General features: G+C 42.5%; 1 protein-coding gene across 3 annotated transcripts in view; it reads left to right on the top strand.

Annotated features, from left to right (window-relative positions):
- The first annotated feature begins 1,327 nt into the window (after nt 1–1,327).
- NECTIN3 (nectin cell adhesion molecule 3) overlaps nt 1,328–9,747 on the top strand; it is a 137,512-nt gene continuing 129,092 nt past the window's right edge. Inside the window, exon 1 of one of the 3 annotated variants that reach the window (XM_004272074.3) lies at nt 1,328–1,818. In XM_004272074.3, the coding sequence (XP_004272122.1) occupies nt 1,659–1,818 (160 nt within the window). In that variant the 5' untranslated portion in view covers nt 1,328–1,658. The remainder of the gene's footprint in view (nt 1,819–9,747) is intronic. The other 2 variants (XM_049710320.1, XM_004272073.3) reach the window with 2 other exon arrangements.

Genomic DNA, 9,747 nt, shown 5'->3' with positions numbered 1-9,747 from the left:
TTGTAAGTCAGTGGATGGAGGTCGGGGAGACCCTAGTGACTGAAGGGGGAGGACAGCGTGATCTTGGCGGCAGACAAGCATTAGTTTAGCTGCGACAGGCGGCTAAATCCTTGTTTGACTTTCTTCCTATTGGAGCACATTTGTGGCTCTCTGGAGGCGACGGCAGGACCAACATAAAATTAATGGTGTCAGGACTGAGAACCTGTGTCCTCTGCCTCCAGCCCCCCTCAGGACAGTCGAAACTGTCCACCACCCCCGCAGAACCGCCGATGGCTGTGGCTCCAAGGTTAAGCCACCAGGGCTGTGCGTGGCGGGCAAATAAAGAGGTCAAGGCGAGCAGCTGCCGGGGTGAAGGAGGGTCGTGGTGGTTCACGGACGCTCCTCTCACGGGCACGTGTTTAGCACTTCCCGAGGTCGCTTTCCCGCGATCAGTTCATAGGAAAACAGGCAGTGAAAATAAAATTACACGTGCGAACATGCAAATGAAACAAAACCAAAGGAAAACACCACGGCACTACAGGCACTCCGACCGGGGAAATCCAGGCCTCCTGTTGCCAGTCGCCGGGGGAGGATAGCGGACAGCCTGGCGGTCAAAGAAGCGAGAGAGAGAAAAGCAAACCTTCTGGGGCCCCTCTCCTTTCTCGGCTCCGTTGACCCTTTCACCAAACTGCCCACCCAGAGAAAGGGGCAAGAAAAACGGCTGTGCAAACGTGCCTCGGCAGACTGGGGGGGAAGTGGGGCTGGGAAGAAAGGAGGGATTCGGAGAGCTCAGCTGTCCCGGGAAGCAGGAAGGAGGAGAAAGTCTCTCCTTTCAGCCCTCGGCGAGGAGGGAGATGACTAGTCCGGCACACTATGTCCAGCTTCCCAGACAGGAACCTTTCGCATGGGCAACGGAAAGACAGCCCCATCGTGCCTTCCCCTCCCCCGCCTCTCGCCCGGTCCCCGCCAGAGGGAGAGCGCCGCTCGGGGGAGCCTAGCTGCGAGCCGGACTGTCCCACCGCCCTCCGCCTCGGTCTGAGCAGGGGCCGCGGTGGACCAGCAAGGGGCGGAGTGGGCGAGACCATTGGAAACGCTGGGAAGGGGGACGAAGCAGGAACGCGAGGGGCGGGGCCTACTAACCTATTCCAGATTTTCCTGTCCTCTTTAAAGCCCTGCTTTCGGAGAAACCCCGTTATCAAAGAGGAGAAAAGAGATTTTGGGTTTTTTTGAAAGGGGAGGGGCGTGTGTAGGAGGGCGGGGTGGGAGGAGTCGGGCTTTCACTCCCGGATCAGACGTGAGCGCGAGTTGCGCGGGCGAGTCCCTGCGCTCTGAGGGTCGGCTTCCTCTCCCCCTCCCGTGTGGGCGGGGTGGTGCGTTCCGAGTTCCCAGGAGTTCGAGGCGGGCGGGTGCCGGTGGGGGGAGGGGAGTGGCGGTGGTGGTGCCGGCGGCGGCGGCGGCGGGCGGCTCCCGCCTCAGCCTCTGCAGTGGCGTCGGCGACGGCGGAGTTGAAGCAGCCGCGAGTGCTCGGCAGAGTGTCAGCCGGCGGTGACGGCTCAAGAACTGGGAGTTAGGGACGCGCGCACCGGACCTTCCGCCGCCGCCGCCGCCCACAGCCAGAGGCGCCGGGGCCCGGGGAGCCGGGGGGCCGGAGAGCGAGCTGGCCGGGGGGAGGGTGGGGGATGGCGCGGACCCTGGGGCCGGCTCCGCTGTGTCCCGGAGGCGGCAAAGCACAACTTTCCTCCGCTTCTCCCCCCGGGGCCGGGCTCCTGCTGCCGCCCCCGACGCCACCGCCGCTGCTGCTGCTGCTCTTCCCGCTGCTGCTCTTCTCCCGGCTCTGTGGTAGGTGAACCTCGGCGGCCGGTGCGGGCTGAGGGAGGCGCGACCGAGGGTCCCGGGGCCGCGGCCGGGCCAGCGTGGGCCGCTCTCCCGGGCGGGAAGCGGTTGTGTTCGGCGGTTGGCTGCGCGAGCGGGTGCCGCGGACTTTGGCTGGAAAGTTTTCGCCGCGCCTGGGGCGAGGCCGGGGAAGGGCCGGGGCCGGCGACTGCGGCGCCGGCCGCCCGCTCTCCTCGCTCGCGGCCGCGCCGCTCCCCACGCTGCGGGCTGGGGTTCGGCGACGGCGCTTTCCGCCCGGACGCCGAGTGCTTCGTGCGCGTGGCTCCTCCGTGTTTGCTCCGGGGACCGTTACTTCCTCGCCTATTCGCGGAGGAAGCCGAGAGCGCGGACTTATGTGCTGGGGCTAAGGTGACGAGATGCACGTTTGCCGCCTCCTTTTTTCCCGGGTGAAACTTGAGCTGTGAGCCAGGATACCTTTAGGGACCAGAGCTCGACGGAATGAAGCCTTCGGGTTCCCATACCTCATCGCCTTCCACCCTGGAGAAGCACCATGTTAGCCCACCCTGCAGCATCCCCTACAGTTTTCTTCGGTCCTCCGGCCACTTTCTGCCCTGGCAGCCTCTGGATTTGCATTGAGTCCGTCGCTGCCTTCCAGTTTGTGGGACGTCTGTCTCACTGTGTTTATTTTAGCAAACGCTATTTGTCCTCAGGACTTCGATGTATGTGTAAAATACCTGATTGCATTGACCGTGCCCCAGCTGTTCCGATCAAAACAAGCCCCACGCCTCTTCCCTTTCTTCCCACGTTGTCTTATAGTTTTGTCATATTTGGGAGGTAGTCTCTTTGTAAGTTCACTTCCTAGGTATCAGAGACTAGAAGCCTACTTGTTAAGAATAGCTTTAAAAAACAGAAAAAGAAAGATCTCCGTTTCATGCAAGAGAGGTGGACTTAAGTGATCCTTAATGGAAGGCGGCGATGTGGGAAAGTAAGGCCACCGGTCTTTGGGGACTGGCTCTGTCTTTTGGTAATACCGGAACACTGCAGGACGTTATTCATTCGATGACTCTTACTTGGTGAGGAAAGTGCAGAAGGAAAACTTAGGCTTGCTCAAAGCGTGTTTTACCTGAGACATTTTTACTGGTACCTAAGTCTGCGTTGGATATCAGTGTTTAATGAAATCTTAAATGAAACCAGGAGTTTTACCAGTATTTACTACAAGGAGAGATGTGTGCGGATTTATTGGATGGTGTGATTTAGAAGAAAGAGAATCCTGTACTCCTGTACCGTGTAGGTGTGTCAGGCTAGCTGGTTATGAGGGAGGCAAAATTTTCAAAAGATTGAGTGCCTCTTATAGGCTGAGAATTTCCACTACCAAATCACCGTCACGTTTCAAGCACTGTAATGACACGTTCTGATTTACAGAGTATAGCATGATAGATGGCATGTTAACTAATCTACATTGTTTCTGTAGTCCCTCTCCCCAGATGTTTGGTTCCACTACATAAGTCTTAATGCTGTTACCGCTTTAGATTGATGCGAGATTCTAGATTGAATTTGTGTACCTTCTTTTCCATTCAGGAGGGTTGTGGATTACAGTTAGGTGGGAGGAAGGTGGGAGTGGATGTTAACAGTTTACTGTTCTGACTTAGATTGTGTTAAGGACTGAGAGAATATTTGTATCTCCAGTAAAGTTTTATCTAGCTGGGCAAAGCCCCGTAGAAGACTGAAGCAAGGTAATATGTACAGTTAATACAAGGAAATTGAACCCGGGTAATAATTTCATAGTGAATGTGCAAGTGAAATGTTGATTACTTTTTGAAGGAACACATTGGTTTTCACATGGAAGAAGAAAAGACTTAAAAAAAATCTCTTCAATAATATGCTGTTGGAGGGATTTGATATTTTAGAGTCCTAAAAATTCAAGTAGTATAGGCAAATGGACTGTGATTTAGAGAGGTGTAAATTAAAGTTTTTAGAGTCAACTCAGCTTGTAGTTGTAGAGACAGACACTAGTTTTGTGTCACTGTGCACTGCTCATTTAAAGAGCTTCCTTTTTTTGGGCTTATAGTGTTATAACACCCTAATTTGTGAACCCTTATGACAAGTTTTTAATATCAACCTGTATTTTAGAATTCAGTCTTTGAATATGGCACAGTTGTCCTGATTTATGGATACTTAGTAAGTATGGAAACGGAATTTTCTTGTAACCTGTTCGTTGGTCTGATATTCATAGTACTACTTAACAAGGTTTGGCACGTACTGATGTTTGAGTTGTTTATTTATTTATTTATTAAAATTTTATTGAGGTATAGTTGATTTACAATGTTGTGGGAGTTGTTAGTCTTAGAGTTGAGAAGATTTTTAGGCTTTAAAGAGATGACTATGATTTGTTAATCAGAATGCTTTACTTTTTTTTTTACCACATACAGATTTATTATTATTATTTTTTTGCTGCTGATATTTTTGATATTATGCTTACATTTAGCATGGCCTTAACTATGCTACACTTCTGCAATATCATCTATTAGCACAAGATAATTTTTATGTCATGTTAATTTTACTGCTGTAAAAACCCTCGCAGTCAAACTGGTAGACATGATATTCTGTAAGCTATAAAAAATTAATCAGATTTGCTGTTTTGAGGGTGTACATTATCTGTCTTATTTGAAGAACTGAAATTTTAAAATGAGAATTTTACAGGTTAACCAACTGTCAGGGTTGGTTGGTTTTTTGGGGTTTTTTTGTGTTTTTTTTTTTAAAGCCTAAGAAAGTCCTAGGTGTAAAGGTCAAGAGAACTAGATTTTTCAACACTATCTGACTTGATATAAACCTCATTTATTTAATTATGGAAGTCCATATTTCTTTATAATGGCAATAATCAGTTCATAGGTGATCAGATTTATCTTACTTTCCCTTCCAACATTTTTTCTTGAGGAGTAGAGAATATTAGGATACGGTATTGATGAAAGAGAAGGTAGACTATTTGACCTAAGTTCCAACTTTTTCCATTTTCAACAGGGCTATATCTTAAATGGATATTTAGAAGGTGATGGAAAAAAGATCTAATATGATGATTGAACATTGAACAGCACTTTCAGAACTCCCTATGTTCATGGCGCTTGATAGGAACTTGAGGACAAAACATGAATGAGGCAGAGTCTTGGCTTCAGGGAGCTTACAGCAGTATGATAGACATAACGTAAACAGATGGATAGGACAGCTCAGTATTTATGATAGAGATCTGCATGAGGTGTACTGTGGGTTACCCAGAAGAAGGATACCTAACCCATTAGGTAGAGATGTTAGTGTAAACTGAGAAAAAAAATTGCTTAAAAAAATTCAGTTGAGTTAGATTTTCTTATTGAGATTAGACATTGTGGTAGGTGGAATAAGTTTGCTCTCTCTCTGCAGTTTATGATTTAGATGCTAAATAAACAGTTTTATTCTGAAAAATGACTGCCACTTACTAGCTGTGTGAATTGTTGGCAAGTTATTTAACCTCAGTAAACTTAAGGTTTCTCGTCTTTTCAAAAAAAGGTTAATATCAGTTTGCCTATAGAGTTCTTGTCCTCTTGCCTGTAGAGGATTAAATGAAAGAATAAAATAAAACACTTAGAATGCATGGAATGTACATTCAAATTTTAGCATTTATTTTATTGCACATTATAAACCAACCAACCTAATATTTGTCATTCTTAAATTCTACGCTGATGACTTGAATAATTGAGTTTTCAAGTTGATTGACTTGCCATATTTGTACTTTATGTCTTTCAGTGTATAGCCTAGTCAGTGCTCTTTAAATATTTGTTAAATTTACCTCAGGTAAATAATCAGATGACCAACTTTCAGAATGTTAGGATATAGTGAAATTAACTCAATGGTGTAGTTGTATGGAACCTAGTTGAATCATCCCTTAATGATGTAGAATGCATTTTAGGACTGGGCAGTTCTATACGATCACCCAGAATGTTAGTGGTTATATTGAAAAATGTGGAGTTGAAGAGGGAGTCATGATTTCACTTCTACCCTATGAAGTTACTGGTAGTTTCAGGTTGGAGCCTGTAATACATATTGCCCATATGAATCTTTCTGCATTCAAAACAGATATAATTGGAAAGTGAACCAAATTTAAAAGGATGCAAAAAAGACCAAATTTTCCTTTTTGCATTTAGCTACAGAATCAGAAATAGGAATTGGAAAAAGCTGGGCAATTACATATTTGTGGGTGTGTGTGTATTTACCGTTTTACCTTGTTTAGTCACGCTTTTATATATATATATATATATATATATATATTTACTGATTTCAGCAACTGATGCACATTTTGCATCTGTGTAGTTAAGGAATAGAACTTACGGCTTCTTGCCTATTATTTGAAAATTGTTGAAGAGAAGCTGGCTGTGATACCCTTGTTAAAAAATAGTATTTTGGCATTCTGTCGTTTACCCCTTAAAAAATTAGTGAGTTAATAATATATTGCTATAGCATATTCTGTAATCTATTAAAGTCCTCATAAAATTGACAGTACTGGCTGTATGGTTTGTGAAAGATGTGGCATTTGATTAATAATGGCTATTGTGTAAATGTCGGATAAAATCAAATAACCTTTAAGTAAGTAATGGAATTATTTTGTGTACCAGGAACTCAGATCTAAAAATCTAAGCACCATTAATGTCATACTTTTGATTACCTTTTATATTTTTATCTAAAATTGTCTTGCACCCATATGCTTTCCTAAACTTATGATTTTTCTGTAAGGCTCTGAAATAGTTTAATTATTTACATAAATAAAGTTGTGTATTTAAAATTTAAAATTTTAGTGAGGGCTGCCCCCTATAAGTCTAGATACAGCCATATTGCAGGTACTATAGTTGTTTTGGAAAGGATATTGTATTGCATACTTATATTATGATTTTTACATGTTCTCTTTAATATAACATCCAAGGAGGTTATTTTTCTTGTAACCCTATTAATTGCCCAACATTCATTCTGCTAATTAAGATCAGTAGGAAGGAAGTACCTTGTAGCGTTATGAGTAGATATTCATAAACTGGAATTTGAGGCATGTGTAAAAACATACCAGCTCATAACTGGTTTAAATGACTAAGAGTTGATAGTATGCTTTTCAGCGTTTCTGACGATTATTTTGTAGGTGTAAGATAGTAAATTATACATGTGACTCTATAGATAGGAGAGGTTGTAATAGTTTCTTCTTTTTTTTTTAACTTTACTTGTTTTCTTTTAACTTTAATAGTTAAAAAAAAAAAGAAAGGGACTTCCCTGGCTGTCCCCTGGTGGTTAAGACTCTGAGCTCCCAGTGCCGGGGGCATAGTTGCAATCCCTGGTGGGGGAGCTAAGATCCTGCGTGCCACAGGGTGCTGCCAGAAAAAGTACAAAAAAAATCAAACTTGCTCTTTTAGATAGGTTGGCTATTGTACCAGTAGAGGCTCTTTACTTTAAGCTCTCAGGTTTCTTCAGAAGAAGTAAAATTTTTAAAAGAGGGTTGTCTATAAATCACTATTCTCAGCTAGCCAAGGTCAGCAAATGTAGGGTACGTGGATAGGTTCAGATCCTAGTTTCTAGGAAATCTTTTTCAAAAGAACATTCCAGGCCCCGCTATGGACTTACTGGATCAACATTTTTTGCAAGTGGAGAGTGGGGAGTGGAGCCTGATGATTGGGGCATTTGTATTTTGAGTGACATCTTCAGATGATTGTTTCTTCCCTGGATGGGTGCTATTTTTACAGCATTTTTATATATGATTTGACCAGATATGGTCATTATTTTGTTCACTGTTGTACCCTCATGTGCTAGGCATGTAGTGGGCACTCAAATTTCTTTATTTCAAGTGCTTAATAGAAAAATAAAATTTAGTCTAAACCAGCACTGTCCAATAGAAGTAATGTGAACTATATACATAATTTTAAGTTATGGTGCCACATTAAAAAAGTGATAAAAGAAACAGGTGAAACTAATCTTAATATACTTTATTTAACACAGTATAACCAAAATGTTATCATTTTAGCATGCAGTTGATATTAAAGAATTGAGGTATTTTACCTTTTTTATTTTTGTAGGAAGTCTTTGAAATCTGATGTGTTTTACACTTACAGATTGTTGTTTGGATAAGCTATATTTCATGTGCTCAGTAGTCAGGTATGGCTGGTGGCTACCATATTGGACAGTGCAGGTCTAAGTAGGTTATGCCCTTCTCTAGCTCTTACTCATAAGGCCTAAAATGTTATTACTCTTCCTACCTACTCAAATTCTGAAGCGCCCAGTTTAAAATTAATTTTCTCGGTAAAGCCTTGCCTTACCACTTCTTTCATACAGTGAGCTTTTCTTCTTTATAAAGTAGTTACTCTTTTTATTCATTATCTAGTAATTTAATTGTAAGTTGTTTTGTGGTGTGTGCTCTTTGCAGTAAAAACCTTGCCTCAGGCTTCACTGTATGTCATCAGCATGCATCACAGAATAAACACAAGTTTTTTTGTAAACTATATAGGTTTTAACATGTCAGGGAGGAAGAAATTTTTCTCTACCCTTCTAGGTTCTTCTGGCTGGTCTAAGAGTTACATTGACATGAGACAGATTAACAGGAGAAAATCAAACAAAAGTTTAAGGGCATGTATACATGGAAGAGACCCAGGAAAACTGCCAGAAACCCTCACCTTAAATACCAACTTCCGCTGAAGACAAAAGAGGGTACTGGGGGTGGCGATTTGGGACTTCAAAGGGGAGAAAGGCAATTCACATGAAGATGGAAAAGCAAATGTTTGGTAAACAAATTTTTGCTGGGCCTTGCAGAGACTATGGGACATAGAGTGGACTCTGATCTCTAGGCCCTGCTGAGTTTCCCCACCACACTTAGCCTGTACTTTTTGCAGATATCTCTGGTGATAGCTCAATTCCAGGAATAGGCCCACTATCTAAATTTTTTTAAGCAGTTAGGGGGAAGGTCAAAGTTTCTTCCTGAGTCTTTTGGGCCTTGATTGTTTTCAGCTCAAAATAATCGTGTGCCAAAGAGACGTTGTGGGGTGGTAAGTTTTGCTCCCAAACATTTGCTTTTTTTTCCCTGTTAATAACTTTAAGGAATTGACCAAATTTGCTATACAACAAAATGGTATCAAGAGAATACTCGGTTTATGATTTCATCTTCCATGTTGAAATAAAATAATAATGCAGAATAATAGCTGTAATAAGTAACTACAAAAACTTTTCTGGATTTGACTTCATTTCCTATCTGATGCTAGCTATCTTTCAAATCCTTAGTCCCTCGAGCAAATTGTGTTCATTTTTTCATGCTTTTAAGTTTAGAGCAATGTTTGCCGAAGTGTTTAATAGAACACTAGTCTCAGAAGATATGTTTTTGGGAGAAAGAACTGTGGTTGAATACACTTGGGAATGGGAAGAACTAACCATCATGGAAAGTCAGTATGTGCATTAGTTTATTAATGGTTTAAGAAATTCTTTAGTAAAATATTCTCTTTTGCAGTGTAATTAAACAACCTGTTATGCTGCAGAAGCTTTGTTGTACAGGACATGCTATAGGAAATACATCCTTAGAGAGCTTTGTATATTTGATATTATGTTGACGTTGCTTCTATCTGTACCTTCCAAGATAGGGGAGGAATGAATATATATATATATATATATATATATATATATATAATATACATATAACTCATTTATTTAATTAACTAGAAAAGGTTGATAGGCTTTAAAGACGTTACTTGGTGAGAAAATTCTTTGTTGGCTTTTCTTTTTTCCAGAAATTCCTTTTGCTTTCTTTATCTCTGTCTCTTTACTCGCCCTTGTGTTACCCATTTTGAATCTGAGGTATTTGCGAAATTGACCTAGGAGGAATACAATTCTTCCTCTTTGGTAGGGCAAAATTAGCGGTGTATTATTTACCCCAGGATATATGTAGTTTAA

Source organism: Orcinus orca, chromosome 5, assembly GCF_937001465.1.
Source record: "Orcinus orca chromosome 5, mOrcOrc1.1, whole genome shotgun sequence".
Taxonomy (NCBI): Eukaryota; Metazoa; Chordata; class Mammalia; order Artiodactyla; family Delphinidae; genus Orcinus; species Orcinus orca.
This window is presented reverse-complemented; position numbering and strand designations above follow the sequence as displayed.